Source organism: Peromyscus eremicus, chromosome 16_21 (assembly GCF_949786415.1).
Source record: "Peromyscus eremicus chromosome 16_21, PerEre_H2_v1, whole genome shotgun sequence".
NCBI lineage: Eukaryota > Metazoa > Chordata > Mammalia > Rodentia > Cricetidae > Peromyscus > Peromyscus eremicus.
Genome location: NC_081432.1, coordinates 38,640,261 through 38,662,675, shown reverse-complemented (window position 1 = coordinate 38,662,675; position 22,415 = coordinate 38,640,261). Strand labels below are relative to the sequence as shown.

At 46.3% G+C, this 22,415-nt stretch overlaps 1 protein-coding gene across 1 annotated transcript; it reads left to right on the top strand.

Annotated features, from left to right (window-relative positions):
- The first annotated feature begins 718 nt into the window (after positions 1-718).
- Positions 719-21,115, top strand: Plekhb2 (pleckstrin homology domain containing B2). Its single transcript, XM_059282353.1, has 7 exons — positions 719-820; positions 2,018-2,170; positions 2,719-2,821; positions 5,459-5,498; positions 5,890-5,979; positions 9,619-9,724; positions 20,459-21,115. Exons 1-7 carry the CDS (start codon positions 784-786, stop codon positions 20,593-20,595), a joined length of 666 nt encoding a protein of 221 aa, XP_059138336.1. The 5' UTR covers positions 719-783; the 3' UTR covers positions 20,596-21,115.
- Positions 21,116-22,415: the final 1,300 nt, after the last annotated feature.

Below are 22,415 nucleotides of genomic sequence, written 5' to 3'. Positions count from 1 at the left end.
AGGCAGAGATCCATCTGGATCTCTGTGAGTTCAAGGCACACTGAAAACAGAGCCAGGCAGTGGTGGCATACACCTTTAATCACAGTACTAGGAAGCACACACATCTTTAATTCCAGGAAGTGAAGGCAGGGTGGAGAAAGGTATATAAGGCATGAGGAAATAGGAACTAAAGCAGTTCAGCTGAGACCCTTAGGGGTGAGGACTCAGAGACTTCCAATCTGAGGATTCATGGAAACAGGATTGGCTGAGGAGTTGGCAAGGTGAGGTTGGCTGTGGCTTGCTCTGCTTCTCTGATTTTCCAGCATTCACCTCAGTATCTGGTACCAGGTTTTTTATTAAAAGGCCATCTAGATTCGAACAACAACCCAAAGTTTTCTGCCTTGATCTAGCCACTCAGTCAGCTAACACCAGTGAGGCGTGACCAGACATGTTAGCCTGTGGAACATGTACGAGTTAGGCTAAGGCAGCTGGACTCTGTCTCCAGGACACTGGGTGTGTTGTGAGAGGCCCTAAGTCCTTATCAGAACCAAGATCAGTTGGTTGTCAGTGTTCCTGGGGCTGCCTCATGCCTGTTGCGACTCAGGGAGGTGGGAGGGAAGGTGGGTGGTATGGACCTGTGGAGGAGGCGTTTGATAAATGTGGAGTAGTGTGAGGTCAGATGTCTTTGGGCTGTTCCTGGGCTCACCCTGGAGGAGAGGGGGGTTGGCACTTGAGCCAGATGAACGGTTCTTTTCCCGACTCTTAATTCTGAACCTGTCTGTCCTTTCTCCCGCAGCTGAAGAGATGGCGTTTGTGAAGAGTGGATGGTTGCTTCGACAGAGTAAGTAGACACTTGAGTCTGCTAAAACAGATCACGTTTGCAAACAGTTCGTGTCTGGTTCATGCTGTTGCCTTGCATTTCCTCTGGGGACTTTTAGAGCTGAAAACACGGAGGTGATAGGAACCGGGAAGCATGGAGGTCCCTTCCCCTTTTCCTTTCCTCAGTCCTGTGCTTTATTATTAAGGGTCGACTTGAGGCTGCTGAGGCTGAGCACACCTGGCTTCCGTCTCTGGCCTCTGTGTGTGGGAAACAGCCCATCTTATGTGGGGCTGCGAAGGATCAGTAGGGAGACTTGCCTAGGTGGGCACATTGGCCTTTTTGTTTCCAGAGGAAACTTAGTTCTTGAGGTCCAGGCTCCTAGACCTGACAGCTGTGGACATATGTGTTCTTCATATACCAGCTGTTCATCTCCTAGACTGCCACTCCAAGGTGCTGCAAAGTGGAGAGAGCCAGTTACCCCTTCCCAGACCTGGAGCTCTGCTCCCCAGCTCTGTGGGTAGCCTTAGCCTCGACAGAGTGATTAATGCCGGCTTTACCTGAGATTTCAGAGGGTAGCCTCAGTCCCTGAGGGCTACCTTCTCTTGAGTTTTGGGCCCCCAACCTCCTGGCAACAGGAGGCATGGGCGCCTTGGCAGACCCGAGGACAAGTCTTTTGCCAGCCCTCTCTCTGGCTGGCCTCTAGTTTTTTCCTCCTTAGGCATTGCCATGCTCTTGGAAGGTGAGCTTTTTTTTTTTTTTTTTTTTTTTAAAGCTATTATCATTACATTATAATTTTTATATATGTTTTTCCCTTCCATGATGGAGTGTTGAAAGGCCCAGTCTTGGGTGGGCCTTGTGCAGGTATCCACAGCAGCTCTGTTCATGAGCACAGTAGTCATGTTGTGTCCGGGGTGGCCATGTTCCACAGATCTCTTCTCCATCCTGCGGCTTTTGCATGGGTCCTGTCCCCTCTTCCTTGACGCTCCCTTGGAGGGGTGCGGCCTTAATTTTCAATCTGGTTTATTTCACGGCTTGTGCTTTGCCTGGCAGCGTCCTGTGCTTGCACCATTAAGATGGGAGTGGCCCGGCCACGTCTGTTTCCATCAGTTCTGTGGGGGTGGCCAGTTTCCTCTATGTCGGCTGTGCACTGGGGACAGCCTTTGTTGTTTTAACCCAAAGCTGACTTTCCCTACTCCCCCCCCCCCCCGCCCCCCCCAGGTACCATTTTGAAGCGCTGGAAGAAGAACTGGTTTGACCTGTGGTCCGACGGTCACCTGATCTACTATGATGACCAGACCCGGCAGAGTATAGAGGATAAGGTCCACATGCCGGTGGACTGCATCAATATCCGCATGGGGCATGAGTGTCGGGGTAAGCGGTGCCCAGAACTGCCGTGCCTCCCTTCCTTAATGAGTCTGTTTCAGTATCAAACTGGGCTGTGTCCAGGCAGCCGTAGTGGGGCTTGAACACTCCATCATGAACATCGTGATACATGGATTTTTTTTTTTTAAATTGGAGTTAGGCCCAGCCTGCATCCCTTTATCTTGGGAGAAGGAACCAGACTGCTAGCCACCCCAAGAAAGATGGACCCCCCCCTTAGGTCATGCTGATTTTCTGATTTAGACACTGGGTGCATGTGGTAGTCTGGTCAGTTGCTTGAAGCCGTGTGGTACATTGGATGCTGGGGTTGGTCGTGTTTTCTCTATGCTCACTTTACGAGGAACAAATGGAGTCTTCCTTGCCTGCCAGCTTGACTGTTTCCCTTCTGTTTCTTAGTGAGGCCCCAGGTTATTTCCCATGCAGTGACGGCCTGTCTTGTTCTCCACTTCTGTGGGTTGTTAGTTCTAAGAATGTGTAAGGAGGGGGAAGAAAAAAAGAAAAGCTACAGAGTGGGCCTCCATTCTGCTTGTTTCTCCTAGACATCCAGCCTCCAGATGGGAAGCCCAAAGACTGTCTGCTGCAGATCGTCTGCCGAGACGGGAGAACCATCAGTCTCTGTGCGGAGAGCACAGACGATTGCCTGTGAGTTTTGATTTCATTATGATTTCGTTTCGATTCATTAAGTGACAAAGTATTTTCTGCTCCCATTTCCACTTGTCAGGAGGGGAAAAGAATGGGAGTAGAATTGCCCTCCAGGCTGGGACTGTAGGAGAGAAATACAACTGGCACTTTTCTTGGATCTAATTTCTTTCTTGTGTGTGGATGTCTGTGTGTGTGTGTGTGTGTGTGTGTGTGTGTGTATGTACATGTACATACATGTCTGTGCGTATGTGTAAAGACACACGTGTGCCATCGTAAGGGTGGCGGTCAGAAGACAATATGAGACAGGTCTTGTCAATTTTTCATTGTGTTTTCCCGCAAGCTCTGGTTTCCACTGTTCATTTCTCCATAGGAGTGCTGGGTTATATCTCTTAGTGCTGCACAGATGAATTTTTTACACGAGTTACAGAGATTCAAACTCAGGTCCCTATGCCTTCATGGCCAACACTTTTACCCACTGAGCCATCTCCCTAGAACCCTTTAATCTGATTTCTGTCCCTCTTGCTCAAGCAGTGTGGTGGTTTGAATAAGAATGCCCCCACTTCCCGCCCCCCAAGCTCATATTTTTGAATGTTTAGTCATCAGGGAGTGGCACTATTTGAAAAAGATTAGGGGTTGTGGCCTTACTGGAAGAAGTGTGTCACTGGGGGTGGACTTTGAGGTTTCAAAAGCCCGTTCTAAACCCAGGGTCTCTCTGTCTGTGGATCAGGATGGAGATCTCAGCTACTCCCCAGCCCCTGTCTGCATGCTGCCATGTCCCGCCATGGTGATAATGGATTAAACCTCTGACACTATAAGCAAGCCCCCAATTAAATACTTCTGTTTTGTAAATAAGAGTTGCCATGGTCATGGTGTCTCTTCACAACAATAGAACTGTAATTAAGACAGGCAGGATCCCAGAGTGAATGGCAAAACCTGTTAGCGGCCACTTTGTGCTTTTCATTGATAGATTCACACTGGTCTTGTGCATGTGTGTATGTATGTGTACGAGAGAGAGAGAGAGAGAGAGAGAGAGAGAGAGAGAGAGAGAGAGAGAGAGAGAGAGAGAGAGATTTTGACTATGTAGCCCTGGCTGACTTAGAACTCTCTGTGTAGACCTCAAACTCAACAGAGATCCATTTACCTCTGTCTCCCCATTGTTGGTATTAAAGGTATGTGCTGCAATGTCTGGATAAACTTTTTAAATTTTTATTAAATTTTTACATTTTTATTAAAATTAAAATGTCTATGTGTGTGTATGGTGCACGTGGGCTTCCGCCTCGGTTGTCACAATGCCTTCTCCTGTTGGGTCTGTGCCCTCATTGGTCATGTTGGACTGAGGACCTTACAGTTGGACGCCATTCTCATTTGATTTCATGTGTAAAGACCCCATGTTCTGGTGAATCACACTCATCAATTGGTACTAGGGACCATAACCTGACCCTGTCTTTGGAAGGCGAGTAATTCAGTCCATTATAGAGACCTCTGAGGAAAGATGGAAAAGTAAGTCTGGATTGTCTTCTCCAACTATCAAGTGAAGTAAGGGAAAGCATCCATCTATCTGTCTGTCTGTCTATTTATCGTCTACTTTCTGAGATGGGTGCATCTTTTGGCTGATCACATCATTAGGAATCATCCTCTAGAAATGTTTACAGAAGCAGCAAGGGAAGCAGGCCATGCTGGGGTACACCTGTCATCCTAGCACTTGGGAGGTGGAGGTGGGAGGGTCAAGAGTTCAAAAACAAAAGTGGCACAAAGGTAACAGGGAGCATTCTTTTTGATGGTAAGGATGTCGCTGGTGTGCTGGCTAGTTTTATTGCAGCTTGACACACACTGGAAGGGAGGGAGCTTCACTTGAGAAAAGCGGCAGTCCTCCGTGGTCTCTGCGTCAGCTCCTGCCTCCAGGTTCCTGCCCTGCTTGAGTTTCGCCCTACCTGCTTCTGATGATGAACTGTTATGTGGAAATAAACCCTTTCCTCCCCAAGGTGCTTTGGGTCATGGAGTTTCATCACAGCAATAGTAACCCTAACTAAGACAATTGAAATCTCTTCACATCATGGAACATAGAATAGCCACTAAAAATGAAGCAGGGACTGAGTGTGTTGGTATACACCTCAATCCCCATACTCTGTAGGCTGAGGTGGGAGGATCTTGAATTTGGGGTCAGCCTAGACCACAGAGTAGGTTTCGAGCCAGTGTTGGCTGCTAATGAGATTGCTTACAGAATATTTCACATGTATTAAAGAGAAGAAAATATTAAATGGTGTACATTGTGCTTTCAACGGTATAGACTATAAATCTGTTCTTTAAATATACATATTTTCTTAGTTCATGTCTTGAACAAAAGATGATTTGGTGGGTCTTGGGGTAAGGCCTGAAGTTTTTTTTTTTTTTTTTTTCTTTGTTTTTGGTTTATTTTGGTGTGGGTGGGGTGGTATGAGACAGGGTCTTTGTGTACAGCACATGTTACCTCACCTCATGGTAGTCCTCCTGTTGAAGTCTCCCAAGTGCTGGGATTACAGGCTACATGTCTCTCTTTAAACATGCCTTTCCAGGAATGCTGACCTAGCCCGGTTTTAAGAATCATTGGAATGTTGGATTACCTCAGTGTACCTTGTTTTTGTTTTTGTTTTTCTCCAGGGCATGGAAGTTTACACTGCAGGATTCCAGAACGAACACAGTAAGTTGCCCACGCTGGATTTTTAAAGAAGAGCTATTGGTTTTTTTCCTTTTCACCGGGGTAGTTTTTGAACTATAGGAAGAGCATGCTCCTGGTGCACTTCTGATTGGGACCAGATAGACTGATGAGAGAGGTAACTCTTGGTCTAAAAGGCACTGGGCAGCAGTGGAGCCTCTGGCATCTCCCCAGTCCAGGAGCACTTGCTCAGCTCTGGCTGGGAGCTGAGCCAGGATGCGTCACCTTGCTGCTGCACTAAAAGGGTGTTTTAGTGAGACTGGAGACTGCCCCTGGACCAGCAGGAGAGGCCCTTCCTTCTCAGAGAGCTGAAGCCTGTTGATCTTTGGTTTGCTGAGTAAGTGTGCTTTGGTCCTAGCTCTCTTGTCTCACACAGGCTTACGTTGGCTCAGCAATCCTGTCTGAAGAGACCGCAGTGGCCGCCTCGCCACCTCCCTACGCTGCCTACGCTACACCAACCCCTGAGGTAGGGAGCAGAGATGGTGCACGTGTGGGAAGCTGGGGCTCTCTGCTGCCTTGCGTTTTCTGTTTGTCTTCTCTTTTGTTTTTGGTTGTGGTTTTATTCTGAATCTTCAGTCAGTATCAGGGAAATTAGAAATACACTAAAAATCTCGGTATCACAGAATATTCCTCATCCTCTTTACGTAGATGAAACAAAGCAATTATTAGAGCTGGTGATGGAGCTCAGTTGACAGTGTGTTTGCCTCACAAGCCAGAGGTCCTGGGTTCAGTCTCCAGCACGGCATAAACTGGGGGTAGCAACACATGCCTGGACTCTCAGCTCTTGGGAGGTGGAGGCTGCAGAGTCAGGAGATCAAGATTGTTCTTGGCTCCATAGGAGGCCAGCTTAAGCTAGAGATTCTCTCTCAAAAGAAACAAAAGACCATATATATATACATATATATATATATATATACACATATATATGTATATATATATATTCATGTTCAGAAATTTTGTGTGTAAAATTTTTTTTTCTTTATGTGAGTGATAGAGATGGAACTCAAGGCTTTACATACGCTAGGCAAGTTCTTTTCCACTGAGCTCTCTCACCCTGTTTATAGATTGGTTTAATTAAAGGAAAAACACTTATTTGTGTGTGTATGAGTGTGAGTTTATGTGTGTGAGTGTGTGTGTATGAGTGTATGAGTGTGTGTGAGAGTGTGTGTATGAGTGTGTGTGTGTGTATGAGTGTGAGTGCATGTGTGTGTGTGTGAGTGTGTGTGTGTGTGTGTGTGTGTGTGTGTGGTGCCTGTACACCACAGTGCACAGGTAAAAGTCAGAGGACAGCTTGTCGACATTGGTTCTCTCCTTCCACTGTGTGGGTCTTGCGGATTAAACTCAGGTCACTGGGCTTGGAGGCGAGCACCTTTATCCGGTGAGCCATCTGGCCAGCCCTGAATCCGTTTATCTATGTTTACTGCAAAATCTTGCAAGGTTTTTGACAAAAGCTCCTCTAAGCCGATGGATCATGTTTAGAGAGAAGTATTGCTTCCTGCCCCGAGCTTTGTGCCCTTCTCTCTCTGTCTCCTCTTCGCTTTTATGCTTGTTTTTTGTTTTTTTGTCAGCCTTTCACATTTTCCAGCATAGTGATTTTATACATGTTTGTTAGATTTGTAAGTGTTTCATTATTTCCAAGTGGTTGTATACTGTAAACTCTTGATCATTTTTCCCCTCAACTTCCAAGTTCTGGGATTACAGGTGTGTAGGCTCACACCCTGTCATGTTCTAAAATTTGTATTCTTTGTGTTTTTGAGGGGAGCAGGAAGGGGTTTTGAGATAGGGTTTCTCTGTGTAGACCTAGCTATCCTGGAACTCACTCTGTAGACCAGGCTGGCCTCGAACTCACAGAGATCCACTTGCCTCTGTCTCCCTAGTGCTGGGACTAAAGGCATGTGCCACCACTGCGCAGCTAAAATTTGTATTTTTTATGTCTTAATATATAAAAATGTGAATATATCTCATACTGATTTTTCTTATGATTTTTTTATTTTGGGTAGCGTTTTTATTTTTTCACATAATTTTATTCATTTCATAATTACTAACTGAAACATTTTTATAGTAGTTACTTTAAAACTCTTTCCAGAGCTGAGTGTGGTGGTGCACAGCTTTAATCTCAGTACTCAGAAAGCAGAAACATGTGGATCTTTGTGAGTTTGAGGCCAGCCTGGCCTACGTAGAGAGTTCATTCTAGGTTAACAAGTAGACTGTTGCAAAAAAAAAAAAAAAGATCTTTTTTAGGTTCAGCGAGAGATGTCTCAAGGGAATAAGGTGAGGGGAGAGAGAGAGAGAGAGAGAGAGAGAGACAGAGAGAGAGAGAGAGAGAGAGAGAGAGAGAGAGAAAGAGAGAGAGAGAGAAGATCATGAAGCATCCTCTTCTTGCCTCTGATGCATGTACAGGCATGTGTACCTTCTACACATGTATGTTTACATCCACACCCATACACTGCACATAGACCGCCCATATACCAGAGCCCAACATATAGATTCTTTCTAGATAATTCTAGCATCTTTCCCCTCAGGTGCTGAGATGGGATCTGGGGTTTCTCCCACGCCTAGCAAGCTCTGTCCACTGAGCTCACTCCAGCCCTCCCACTGACATCCCTGCTGTCTCAGTGTGGGTGTTTCCTGTTGTCACTCTGTTTGAGGTCTTCTTGGCTTTTTGTGTGACAAATGATTTCTGATCAGAACCTTGACATTTTAAACACTGTGATGCTCTGAGCTTTATTTTCATCGTGTGTTTGGGTGGGAGTGGAAATCCAGTTTCTCAGCCCACAACCAGGGATGGCTTCCAGCTCAGGAGCCTAGGTTCTCTTAGAGCACCTTGCTGGGAGGAGAGGCCACCCTGTTACTGTTCTGGTGTCTCCATTGACAGGTGCATGACTTCCGGTACATCACTCCCCACCAGGCCTTTATTGATTCCAAGGGCAGATTGCTTCTCCTCGGCCACAGTGGACTCCATGGCCCAGCCCATGGTCTGCTGCTGCTAGAGTAGGTGTCTTGTCGGGATGAAGTCCAGATGCTCCTTGCTCATCCTCTTCTGGCTGTACTCTAAGGGAGCAGGGGAGGCTTGTAGCTGCTGAGCATGCTAGTTAGGCCCTCCACCTCTGACCTTTGGTGACAGGAGTAGCGTGTTCCTACAGGTGGTTCTTATATGTGTTTGCTTAGAACGGGGGAGTTACTGTCTGAAAATACTCCCTCCTGCTAGGCTGTCGTTTCTTCAGGTCTTTGGGCAGAGAAAACAGACTTTTCCTGGGGCCCTTTTTGTCTGCACTCATTGGGATGTCTGAGTTACCAGCTTCTCCATTGTCCAATCTGGGGCATGCCATAGTACACCTGTAGAGGTGGGCAGATACCTATGTATGTATGTATGTATGTATGTATGTAGTTGAGTTTCTAAATGGTCTTATTAAATAAAAAACACGGAGCCAAATCTAGGGGTGAAAGCCTTAGAGATTAGGGAAATAGGGAAAGCCACCAGCCAGCCTTACCTCACCAACTCTGCATCTTCCAAATGCAAGCTACTTTCTGTCTACCCATGCCTTTACTGCCTTGCTATTCAGCCCTCTCATTGGCTCTTAGCCCAGCTACCTCACTTCCTTGTCACTGTCTATCTGTACAGACCTCCAGGTCTCTATGGTTACTGGGATTAAAGGCGTGTGTCACCACACTTGGTTCTGTTCTCTAGTATGGCCTTGAACACACAGAGACCCCGCCTGATAAGTGATTGGATTAAGAGCGTGTGCTGCCTGACTTTGTTTACTTAAAATGGCTGGCTTTTCCCCCCTGATCTCCAGGCAAGCTTTATTTATCAAAGCACAAATATAATATCACCATATTATATATGTATGTATGTAGATTAAAATATAATCACATTGTTCTCCTCCCTCCCCCCATGCCTCCCATGTATGTCACCCCCTCTCCATCCCCACACACCCCTGCTCCTGGTCAGAGAACGAGTTTTAGGACTTGTTCATTCCTTCCACAATGTGAGTTTCAGGACGGAGTGCACGTCATCAGGCCAGGCGGCAAGTGCCTTTACCCGCTGAGCTATATCACCGGCCCTTCAGAATTGTGTTTCTCACAGGACTCTCTCTTTTCGCAGGTCTATGGCTACGGTCCCTACAGTGGCGCATACCCAGCAGGAACTCAAGTCGTCTATGCTGCCAATGGGCAAGCGTATGCTGTGCCCTACCAGTACCCATACGCAGGTAACTCATGCCGGCCGCTGCCCCTGGTCTCTGCATAGGGTGGGGAACAAGGGGGATTTTTACTTTTCAGTGTGAAGTTAAATGAGCTACGCTTTCTACTGGAGACCCCAAATCTCTTTATCACTGTGATTTTTGCTTATTTTTTTCTTGAATAGTCTTCTGGATTTTTACATATCTTTATGGTACTAGAGTAATTTTAATTTAAAAAAAAATTACATTTTATTTATTTTGTGTGCATGTGTTGTATATGTGTGGATGAATGTGTGTCACAGTTCATGAGGGGAAGTCGGAGGAAAACGTGAGGGACAACTCATTGTTCTAAAATTCAAGGTTATGTTAGGTCTTTGCTTCCAGATCTTTTGGAAAAAGATTGTACTTGGCTAGAGCATGTTCTGCCTTATTTCTTCGGCATTGAAGTCTTGAGGACTGAGGATGTGGCTCAGGTGGTAGAATCTTGTCTAGCGTGCACAAAGTCCAGCACAACATAAAACTGCATGTGGTAGAGGCAGGAGGATCAGAAGTTCAAGGTTTTTTTTTTTTTTCAAGGTTTTTTTTTTTTTTCTCAGCTGTGAATTAAGTCAAGGCTGTCCTGGTTGGCATGAGACATGTCTCAAAATAAAGAGCAAAAGGAGGATGAAGGAGAAGACAACCTAGAAGATTTATGCTTGTTTGTTTTGAGACAGGGTCTCACTGTGTATCCCAGATCGATTTCCCCTTGAGTTCCTCCTCTAGTCCCTGGAATGCTGGGATTGAGTAGTAACGAATGCATGACCCTTAGGACCTTTTCTTGTTGGTTACCTTGGGATGCACTGGGTGAACAGAAACCAGGCCATTTTCTTTGTGTTGTAGCTACACTGGTGTAGAACAAGCTCCAGTCAGCCAGTTACGTTTGAATAGCCTTTCGTAAATTTATTTATTTTTATTTTATGTGCATTGGTGTTCTGCCATAGGTGTCGGGTCTCCTGGAACTGGTGTTACAGATAGTTGTGAGCTGCCATGGGAATTGAGCCTGGGTCCTCTGGAAGAGCAGTCAGTGTTCTTAACTGCTGAGCCATCTCCAACCCCCTTGAACAGCCTTTCTAATCTAAATTGGGCCATTCCATTCCAATCAATACCACTTTGCATATTGCCTCTTACCACTAGGTTCCCTTGTCATCATGAAAACCAGAAAGTTGTCTATATACTTTATGCCACAGTATGTGTAGTCACAGCATATACTCTGATTCTTCCAATAGAAATGTATTAGGATATTCATACATAGTTGTGGTGGCTTGAGATACTCCCCCATATTCTTGGACGTTTACACTCTTGGTCCTCACGTGGTGGCACTGTTTGGGGAGGCTTAGGAGGTGTGGCCTTGCTAGAGGAGGTGCATTACTGGGGGCAAGCTTTGAGGTTTCGGAAGCCTTGGACCATATCCAGATAGCTCTTTGTTTCCTGCTTATGGTTTGAGATGTGAGCTCTGAGCTGCCGTGCCTGGTGCTTGCTGTCACACTTCCTTCTTAGGAGGACGATGGGCTCTTATCCCTCTGGAACTGGAAGCCCCAAATAACCCCTTCCTTCTGTAAGTTGTCCTGGTCATGGTGTTTTATCACATCAATACAAAAGTTAAGGCAGAAGTTGGTACCAAGGAGTGGACTATTTCTGTGACAGACCTGACCATGAATTTTTTTTTTTTTTTTTTTTTTTTTTTTTTTTTAAGAATGTAGACGACTTTGGGACTTTGGCCTAGAAAAGTGGTTGAGTATTGGAAGCAGAGCATAATGGGCCATGCTGCTAGGCTCTTGGGAGACAGTGGTACTGAGAACAATGTGGACTGTGGAGGCCCAACTCAAGAGGTCTCAGAGGGGAACAAATCAACAATATCAGAAACTGATCGAGAGACCATTCTTGTGATATTTGGGCGAAGAGTGCGGCTGCTGTCTGTCTTTGTTCTAAGAACTTGCCTGAGGCTCCGTTAAAAGCCACGAACTAATTTCTTGGCCAGAAAAGATTGCGAGACAGCCTAATCCTGACTGCATCATGTGATTATTAGCGCTCCTTCCCACCCAGGTCTACAATGAAGAAGAGCAAGCAGAGCGGAAAGAAATACACAATGTAGTTTCAAAAGAAAAAGCGCCCCAGGAAACTTAATGTTGCAACCGAGGCTTGTGCTTTGGAAAGAGATAAGGAGACTAAAGAGTGACCAGGTCAGCACTGGACTAAAGGGAAGTGTGCCTTAGGGCAAGGCTCCAGCAGCTGGTAGGGAACAAGCAAGAGCTGCTGCAAATGTGGTTCTAGGAGACTAGATTCCACCTCAGGGTGACAGTTGGACTTGGCAGCCATGTCCTCCTGGCGCTGGTGTTAGAGTCACGAAAGATACTTGAGTAAAGGGGTGGTTGACTCTTCTTCCACGGTTACGGAGAGCCGCTCGGGCCAGGCCCGTGGGAAGGAAGTCTCTGTATGGAGGCCCTGAGAGGCCATTGTGCGACGCTGTGGAAGTGAAGCCTGAGTTGTGCTGGAGACTCCAGAATCTTGGAGATGCTAGAGACGTCTGCTGGGGAGAGCTGCGCACACACACACACACACACACACACACACACACATGGGGGGGGGGATCTTGTAGGCCGCGAAGGGCAGAGCCATCTAAGCACTTTGACATCAGGCATGAACTATGGGATGTGATGTTTGTCTTGCTTTGGTCCAGTATTTCCTCACTATCCCCATTTCCTACCGTTTGGAATGGTAACATATACTCTGTGCCATTCATTATAAGTTAGTAGTATTTTTTATTTTTACAGGGGTTACTGTTCAGAGATTGCCTGGAGTCTCTAAAAAGACTTTGAAATTTTAAACAGTGTTGAGACTGAACAACTTCGGGGACTTTCGAAGTTAGACATGATGAAGCTTGTTTTATAATATGTCCAGGAGACTCTGGGGGCCAGGGAGTGGAGTGAGGTGGTTCAAATGAGATGTCCCCCATACTCTCAGTTGAGTACTTGGTTCACGGTTGGTGGCACTGTTCAGGGAGGGTTAGGAGTTGTGGCCTTGCCGGGGGAAATGCATCACTGGAGGTGAGGTTAGAGGTTTTAAAAGCCTCATACCATACTTAACCTGGCAGGGGAAATACCATGATCACGAGGGTGGGTTTCCCAGAACAAGGCTTATCCATTGCACCTCAATTATGCTGACCCCTGCGATTTCCTCAAATGTGGGAAACTACCAAATAACTTGGTAGGGAGACAACATTTGTGCTCTCCCTGAAGAAGAAGAAGAAGATAAATAAATGAAAACCTCATACCATGTCCAATTCGCTCTTAAGTTTCCTGCTTGCATTTTGAGATGTGAGCTCTCAGCTCTTCCTAGTGCTTGCTTGCTGCCACGCTTTCCGGCTGTGATGGTGACGGATTCTTATCCCTCTGCAACCATAAGCCCAAACTAAACCTCCCTGCTGTAGGTTGCTCTGGCCATGGTGTTTTATCACAGCAACAGAAAAGTAGCAAAGACAACAACACTCTACTTCATTAAGAAAGACTTGGTGATTTTGTCTGCATATTACATAGATCACCCCAGGACATCGGGCAGCGTTGGCATTGGTTTTCTTTATTGTTGAGAAGAGTTCTCCCCCAGCTCTCCCCTCTCTCTCTTTTTGAAAATTAAATTATTTTAAATTATTATCTGTATGTATGTGGACAGTGTACACGTGGCTGAGGAGGTCAGAGGTTTCGGGTTCGCCAGAGTTGGAGTTACAGGCAGTTGCAAACCGTTGAACCTGAATGCTGGAAACCAAACACAGGTCCTCTGCAAGAGCAGGGCGCACTCTTAAGCCCCGTGGCATCTCTCCAAATCCACCCTCTCTAACTAACTCTCTAAGTTTTCCGCACAGATATCCAGCTTTTCCCCAGGCATAATTAAGAAAGACATTTCTAGCTTGTCGCCAACACTTGGGCATCAGGGTTCATGGTGACTCACTGCAAGTGAGGAACTGGTGAGTCATCCTTCACTGGTGGCTTAAGCTGCTTTCTACCTTAGTCTCCTGGGGCTTCTTTAATGTCACTTGCAGTAGATCTTTAACTGTGACGTGTATGAGTCTATCTTTCGTGAGTGGTCCAGCCTGATGTGCTTTAATGGGATTGTTTTATTTGAGCAGTACTGGTGGAGGAGGGAATGGAGGAGGAGGTAGAAGCAGAGAAGGAAATGGGGTGAGGGGGCAGAGGTGGGGCGGCAGGGCAGAGGAAGTGAAGGAGGAGGCACAGGATGGATGGATGACTGTGGCACTGTGGGAGGAAGTGTAGATCAGAATTCTCCAGGTCACAGCACAGGCAGGCACATTTGAAGATTCATGTGACACCTTTTAGCAATTTGGACAAGAAGATTTCCCCCAGACACTCTTCTGGGTTTCTTGGAGCTTGCATAATTCATTCTGCAGAATCCTAAGAGTATGGCATTCTTGATTGTAGATTAAGGATGTGGAGATGGTATCTTTGAGTTCTTCTGGCTCCGGGGCCACATAGTTCTGGCACCAAGTGTACACATACCACATTCTCTGCACTCTTTGATCATATCTTTGATGTTAGGGCCTTTGAAGTTCTCAGATATCCTCAGTGGGTTTCTCCTTCAATGTCTATCTGTTGAACAAGTGACTATGTTTTGGGGCTGGGGGGTATTGAGAGGCAGGTGTACCTAGCTCATACTGTAAATGAGAAGCTTCTTTTTAACATTTTAGCTTAGGCATGACCATCGTCTAAAAGTCTGCAACAGAGTCAGGGCAGTGGCCTCTTCAAAAATAAAAATTAAATCCTCAGGAGAGACTTGTCTCAACATTAGATGGTTAACAACTGATGTAGTTGTTATAAACCCCCAGGGCTGGGATTACAGGTGCAAGCCACCATGCGTGGCTGCTGACTCATCTTTCATCAGGCTTCTCTGTGACTCCCACATCCTTCCCATTTGTCTGTCAATCCCAGCAAGCATGGCGCAGAGGCTGCCATGGAAACCGGGGGGGGGGGGGGGGCTGCAGCTCTATTGGGTAGGATTTGGCCCTGGCTCCCTGGCTATTGGTGTGCTCATCTTCGCACTGTTTCAGGGTTTGGCCCTGGCAAGCAGAGGACCCTGGCCTGTCAGTAAGCTCTTAGAGAGTCCTCGCTGCCTCCCTCCCTCTCTGTTCCAGCGGCCACACCCCTGCAGCTCTCTCCCCAGCGTTGATTAGCAGACCTTGCTGTTCTTCCAGACAGTTGAGTGCATTCCTCCCGCTGGCAGCTGCAAGCCTGACTCCCTCCAAACTCCAAGGCAGCCTGGAGTTTTTACTCTTGCTCATCAGTGCCCCCCTGGCAGGAAGGCTAGGTCACATGGTGGTATAAACCCCACCCCCACCCCCACCAGCCCCCTGGAAACATATCAGTAAGAAACTCCCATTGTCTCCCCAGAACAGAAAGGAACTGAAGGCATTCTCCCCAGTGGTCATGGCACTGTATTTGTCTTAGTTACTTTTCTATTGCTGTGATGAGACACCATGACCAAGGCAACTTATTATAGAAGAGTTTATTGAGCCTTACAGTTTCAGAAGGACACACACACACACACACATACAAACACACACACACACACACACACACACACGGGGGGGGGGAGAGACACAGAGAGAGAGAGAGAGAGAGACAGAGACAGAGAGAGAGAGAACGAGAGAACGAGAGAACTAACTGGGGATGTCAGGGGCTTTTAAAACCTCAAATCTCACCCCCAGTGACATATCTCATCATCCTTCCCCAGTAGCTCAACCAAGTAGGAATCATATTCAAACATATTGAAGTAGAAGTAACTCGAAGAGTTGATGTTATAAAGAGTTTACTAATAGACTTCTCAGGAGACATTAAGTTACACAAAGTAGAAATTACCAAAGGAGTACTGCCTCCAAAGTACCCCAAGGATATGTAGTGTGCTAACCAGGCCTGTTAGAACTAAGTGAAATTCATAATGCCAGGATGTAAATGCTTGTTCACCAGGATTGACCAGCTAATAGGCTCTATTCCCGTAACTGGAGATAGATCTTGACTTAGAGCCAGCCATTGGGCCCAGTTCTCTGTTAGAGAAATATGCCCCTCATGGGTAACTCAGGGGAGCTGCTCAGGATGACAACCATCAAGTCCTGGCCTGCCACAAAGCCCCCAGTTGTTTTCTTTAAGAAAAGCATAATTCTGCCAGGTGGTCAGGATGACCCTGAGTAACAACTATTGGAAAAAAGAGCAACACTCGTGTACTTGAAATAATTCTGGCAATATGTAATATCTTTGCTATGTAAATTCGGATCTGCTGAAGTGGCCAGACTTCCAGTCTTCTGTGTCTTTATTATTCAAAGTGTAAGCTGGGGCTGGGACCTGAAAGAGGCTTTAGGATGTCAGCATGTGTGGAAGGCATAAGCCTAAGGTATATAAACTAGCAAAATCTTCTACTAATGGTCAGCTCCTCTTGGATGCTAGGCAGAGCCAGTCACACAGTATCAGTAAAGAGCTTTGTCCTTTTCTTCTCCTGAGTATGTGGAGTGAATTCTCACAGTGGGGGCATATTTCTGCTACAATATGGGCCGACAGGAGTCTTTCTTATGCTAATGACTACATTCTGTTCCCTGGCCCCCATGTGCTTGTGGCCATATCATAATGTAAAATTCCCTTAGTCCAATTTCAAAAGCCTCCATAGTCTTTCTCAGTCTCAACACAGTTTAAAAGTCCAAATTCCAAGTCTTTTCTGAGACTCAAGGTGTTTATTCTCAAAATTGGGATAGATGGCTGAGGTTACATTAACATATCAGGATGGACATTGCCTGCCAGGTTCTCCCAGCACCCCTCAGTTCCTACCTGTTACAGGGTATGGCTGGCATATCTACCCTCTACCCTAAGCTTCTCCAACCCAGGGACTCAGCTGCCCTTCCCCAGCTGCCCTTCTCTATATAATCCAGCCATTTTGGTCACCTGCCCTCCAGGCCGCCCATCTTGGTCAGTGGCTCCTCTCTTCTTTCCCCTCCCCCTCTTCTCCCATTGCTAGGCTCAGTCTGGCCATGTTCACTCTGGACAATAAACTTTCTCCTCCATTGTATCTAGAAACTGTCATGTCTGCTGTGGGATAATGCTTTTGTACACTGATTTAATAAAACGCTGATTGGCCAATAGCCAGGCAGGAGGTATAGACAGGATAAGCAGACAAGGAGAATTCTGGGAAGAGGAAGGCCAAGTCAGGAGATTCTAGCCACCGTCCAGGGAGGAGCAGCATGTAGTGGTACACAGGTAAAGCCACAGAACACGTGGCAACATATAGATTAACAGAAATGGGCTGAGTTTAAATATAAGAGCTAGTCATTGGTAGGCCTGACCTAATGGCCAAACAGTTTTAATTAATATAAGCCTCTGTGTGTTTACTTGGGTCTGAGCGGCTGTGGACCGGGTGGGACACAGGAAACTTCTGGCTACACATGTCCTTTCCTTTTTTTTGGTATTTTCGAGACAGGGTTTCTCTGTGTAGCTTTGTGCCTTTCCTGGATTTTTTTTTTATTCACAAGGCAATCTGTTAATTTTGACCCCCTGTGAAATCAGAGAGCAAAGTTTTACATACTTGCAGCCTGTAGTGGTGTGAAATAAATTGTCTTTCCTACGACGGGAGGAACAGGGACACAGTGAGGAAATACTGAAGCAAAGCAAGACTGAAACCCAGCGGGGTAAACACCGAATCCTACAGCCCTGTGTGTGATGTCAGAGGGCTTAGATGGCTCTTCCCTTCCAGCTTTGTGGATTGCAGCACACTTCCTGCTCTTGGGCTGGGTCCACTCCCTGTTAGCAGCTTTCCTCGGCAGACATTCCATGGCTCTGGCATCTCCAGCATCTTTGGGTCTCCGACTCAATCCAGGCTTCACCTTCACAGCTTTGCTCAGTGGCCTCTCTGAGCCTCTCTGCAAGGACTCCCCTGCCACATGCCTGGCCTCAGTGGTTTCCCTTACATGTGGAGGAAGATTTCCAAACCTCGTTACCCCTGTGTCCTTCCTGACTCTAAAGCCAAAAGCACATGGCTGACGCTGCCAAGTTTGGCTGCCTACCTGGGATGGAAATTGGTCCCCTCCATGAGTTATATCTAACTGTGAGCTTTGGTTTGTTGCATTCATTTGTTGTATAAACTTTTTATAAGTTGGAAGCTTAGCTGGGTAGGTTCTTACCCGAGCATACCATTTTATTCCTCATCTGGCCTGCATCTAGCCTCTTGTCTCTTTTAGCACAAGCCTTGCCTCCAACATTAAATTTCCTGATGTGCTTTTTCATTATAGATCTGCATAAGAGTGATCACTTGTGGCTAGAGTTTTCCTGTCTGGCCCACAGTCAGGACAAATCTCTCTCACCTGCCAGTCCCATAGCCGCTCAGACCCAACCAAGTAAACACAGAGACTTATATTGCTTACAAACTGTATGGCCATGGCAGGCTTCTTGCTAACTGTTCTTATAGCTTAAATTAATCCATTTCCATAAATCTATACCTTGCCACGTGGCTCGTGGCTTACTGGCATCTTCACATGCTGTTTCTTATCGTGGTGGCTGGCAGTGTCTCTCTCAGCCTTCCACTTCCCAGCTCTATTCTCCTCCTTGTCCCACCTATACTTCCTCCTGCCTGACTACTGGCCAATCAGTGTTTTATTTACTAACCAATCAGAGCAACACATTTGCCATACAGAACATCCCACATCAATCACTAAATAATCATGTGACATAGTCAGTACTAGGCTGTCTTGAAATCACCTTCTCTAATGAGATTAGTCTGAACGTCTTCTGTTTAACCTCAGGAAGATTCTTAAGACAGAGGCAGAAAGTAGCCACATTCTTTGCCAAAACATCACAAGGATAGTCTCTAGCTTGGTTGCTAATATTGTTTCCTTCTGAAACCTCTTGAGCTTTCATAGTCTACATTGCTCTCAGCACTCTGTCTTCCAAGTGTCTACGAACATGGCCCCTTCAACTCTACTTACAGCATTCGACTGCTTTCCTTGACCAAAGTCTTTCACATTCCTCCAAAAAACCCACACGGTCAGGTCTGTCATAGCAGCAGCCCATTCCCTGGTAACACTTCTCTCTTAATTACTTTTCTATTGCTGTGATGAGACACCACGACCAAGACAACTTAGAAGAAAGAGTTTATTGGGGCTGACAGTTCCAGGGGGCGAGTCCGTGACCATCATAGAAGGCCACAGGCAGGTAATGGTGCTGGAGCAGTAGCTGAGAACTTGCATCCTTATCTACAAGTAGGAGGCAGAGAGACAGAGTTAATCGGGAATGGTGTAGGCTTTTGAAATCTCAAATCCCAGCTCTGCTGATACATCTCCATCCAACAAGGTTACACCTTCTAATTCTTCCTAAACAGTTCAACTGACTGGGGACCAAGTATTTAAACATGTGAACCTATGGGGCCATTCTCGTCCCAGCCACCACATTCTTCTAATAAAGTTCTTCTGAAGGGCGATCAACTTCTTCTCTACAAGCGTGTACCATCTTTTCGCCTTTCAGATAGGTTCTCACTAGGTATCCCTGGCTGGCCTGAAACTCACTGTGTAGACTAGGCTAGCTTCAAACTCACAGATATCCTCTTCTCCCTGCCTCCTGCATGCTGGGATTAAAGGTGTGCACCACCATGTAGGCCTCATGCATCGCCTTTTAAAATATAGTTTTTGATTTATTTATTTAATATGTGTGAGTGTTTTGGCTGTGTGTGTGTGTGTTTGTGTGTGTGTCTGTGTGTGTGTGTGTGTGTGTATCAAGTGCATGCCTGGTGCTTGCAGAGATCAGAATAGAGCATTGGATCCCCTGAAGCTGGAGTTATGGATGCTTATGAGGTACCATGTGGATGCCAGGTCCTCTGCAAGAGCAACAAGTATTCTTAATCACTAAGCCATGTCTCCAGACCGTCATGTATCATTTTTTTAAAATAAATTGCAACAATGTCTTCCTTAGCATATATGGGATGGGTCTTGGAAAGTTTTGGGTTGAACTCACTGGAGCCACCTGTTAACACTTTTTTGAAAAACCTCAAAGGCCAACTAGTGAGCGAACTGGTCACATGGAGAGTGGATACAGTGTTCATGTTAAGGGCACCATATAGCCAGACTTTCTTTGGACCACCAACTCCCGCATAATGACATGGAGACTTATTATTAATTATGAAAGCATGGCCTTAGCTTAGGCTTGTTCCCAACTAGCTCTTACAACTTGAATTAACCCCTTAATATTAATCTATGTTCTGCCATGTGGCTCATTACTGCTCCTCATTACAGTACGTCAGACTTCCTCTGCATCGCAATGGCAAATGTGCCTCTCGGCTCCCCCTCCCCTAGTTCCTCTCCCTGGAAGTCCCACCTTTCCTCTCCTGCCTAGCTGTTGGCCACTCAGCTCTTTTTTTTTTTTTTTTTTTTTTTTTTTGGTTTTCCGAGACAGGGTTTCTCTGTGTAGTTTTGCGCCTTTCCTGGAACTCGCTTTGGAGACCAGGCTGGCCTCGAACTCACAGAGATCCGCCTGCCTCTGCCTCCCAAGTGCTGGGACTAAAGGCGTGCGCCACCACTGCCCGGCCCACTCAGCTCTTTATTAAACCCATCAAAGGTACCTTAGGCAGGTGAGGAAGGACAGACACATCTTCACACGTGTGATCAAATATTATGCAACAGCACCATCTTTTCAATGAATGTTGGATTTCCAAATTACATCTTAAAGATCTTTTTTTTCTCGTCTTTTCTAGGAGTTTATGGACAACAGCCTGCCAATCAGGTCATCATCCGTGAGCGGTACCGAGACAATGACAGTGACCTGGCCCTGGGCATGCTTGCTGGGGCAGCCACAGGCATGGCCCTGGGGTCTCTGTTCTGGGTCTTCTAGAGCCTTCAAGGTGTTTCGTGCATCGCTTCTGTTAGTCCTGTGTGCAATAATTGATTTGCAGGGCATTTCTGTTTGTGACAAGTGTCTTTCGTAATAATTTAAATAGTTCCTTTGAAGATGGTAATCTGATGATTGTGACTGGCCTGCATGGTACCACACAGAAGGCCTTGAAGTATGCTGTGAGTGAGAACCTGAGTTCTTCGGGGTACTGGCTTGCACCAAGTCTTTCTTAGGGAGCTCTTGGATGACCTTATGTAAACACACCCATTTAAAAGGGCATTTTCTGTTCAGTTAGATGCAGTACTTAATTAAAGGATGACTTTCCCTGCTATGCCATTAATAATGCTGATGGAGGAGGATATGAATGAGTGTGGAAAGAAGAATTCAACTTCTTTTACTTTTACTGTGAAATCTCACTCTAGACCTGACTGTATATTACCCCGGAGCTGTGGGTTGGTAGCTCCTGCAGGGCCGTGGTGTGAGAACCCTGTGATCCGCCTTCCGTAGCTCCCAGGCACCTGCAAGATGAAGAGGGATCACTCCCTCCCTTTAAAAATGATGCTTCAGGAATCTGCCCAGTTTATTCTCCTGTTTGCTTTTCCCGGGAATAATTGGAAATAGTCTTGAGTTAGGAATTGATTTGAGCCTCAGGATTTGGGGGCTTTACCTTTAAACCCTGCTGAATGAAGAGTAGTGAGTGACAGGTGGGTTGAGGTAGGCTGGCATCTGCCCAGGGATGTGTTTTCAGTGTTTGCTGTAGGTGTATTGATTGCCAGCTCAGTCTGTCTATAACCTATTTTTCTACTTGTAAAGAAAGTATAGTGAGGGGAATGGGGGAGAGCCTTAGTTATAATGTTTCTATCTCAGGCCTTTGGGGGCCCAAGCTGTACAAGGGCACTCTTTAACTCCTGGAGAGGCTTGTCCTGAGCAGTGGTAGGGCCCTGTGACTGTCCAGAGTGTGGGGACGAACCAGAGCTGGGCGCGGATAACTCAGGTTCTGAGTGAGAAATGAGATTGGGTGGAGTCTCAGGGGTTTGTTCTAATCCCTCGTGTTAGTGGGGATCCAGCCTTGTTTTCCTTCCTGACCCACTCATGACGGGAAAACTTAAAACATTTCTAGCCCCAAATGTGTGACGCTCCGGGAAGCCCACAGTCCTGTTTTCTGGGGGTGGGGGTGGGGGTGGGGGTTGTATTTCCAATATTAGAAAATACATGTTCCACATATTTAAATTTTCCGTCCTTTCACATTTTAAAGCTCCTAATTCCAGCTTTGTGACTGGCGTGTTTTAAACAGTGCCCTTTCACAAAGGCGGGGCAGCACAGTCAAGGCCCTGTCCTCTACTCGCATAGTCCTGTTTCTCCAGAGTGTTCCCCGTATGCGCACACTCTGTGCCCAACCCAGCGCATGCGTGCTCCCTGGCTACGCCGCTCGGCAGCTTTCTCTCCATCAGCTGAAGTCTTGAACGGATCCCCATGTGAGACATTTGCCAAGTGGACGTGACGGGCGCCCACGGTGTTTTTCTAGCTACTCCTAGGGGACTTGTTGACACAGTGCTGCCCATTTCCAGCTGATGTTCGCTTCTCTTGTCGTCTTTGGTAGATGGCTGTGTGGCAACATGGTTCTGATGGTTTAGAGTGTCACTTTAATTAAATGTAATGTTGATTGTACATCCTGTGTTGTAAGGACGGCTTTTTCTCACGTTACCATTCTTTTTTTTTTTTTTTTTTAATGATTTATTTATTTATTATGTCTACAGTGTTCTGTCTGCACATATCCCTGCAAGCCAGAAGAGGGCACCAGATCTCATTACAGATGGTTG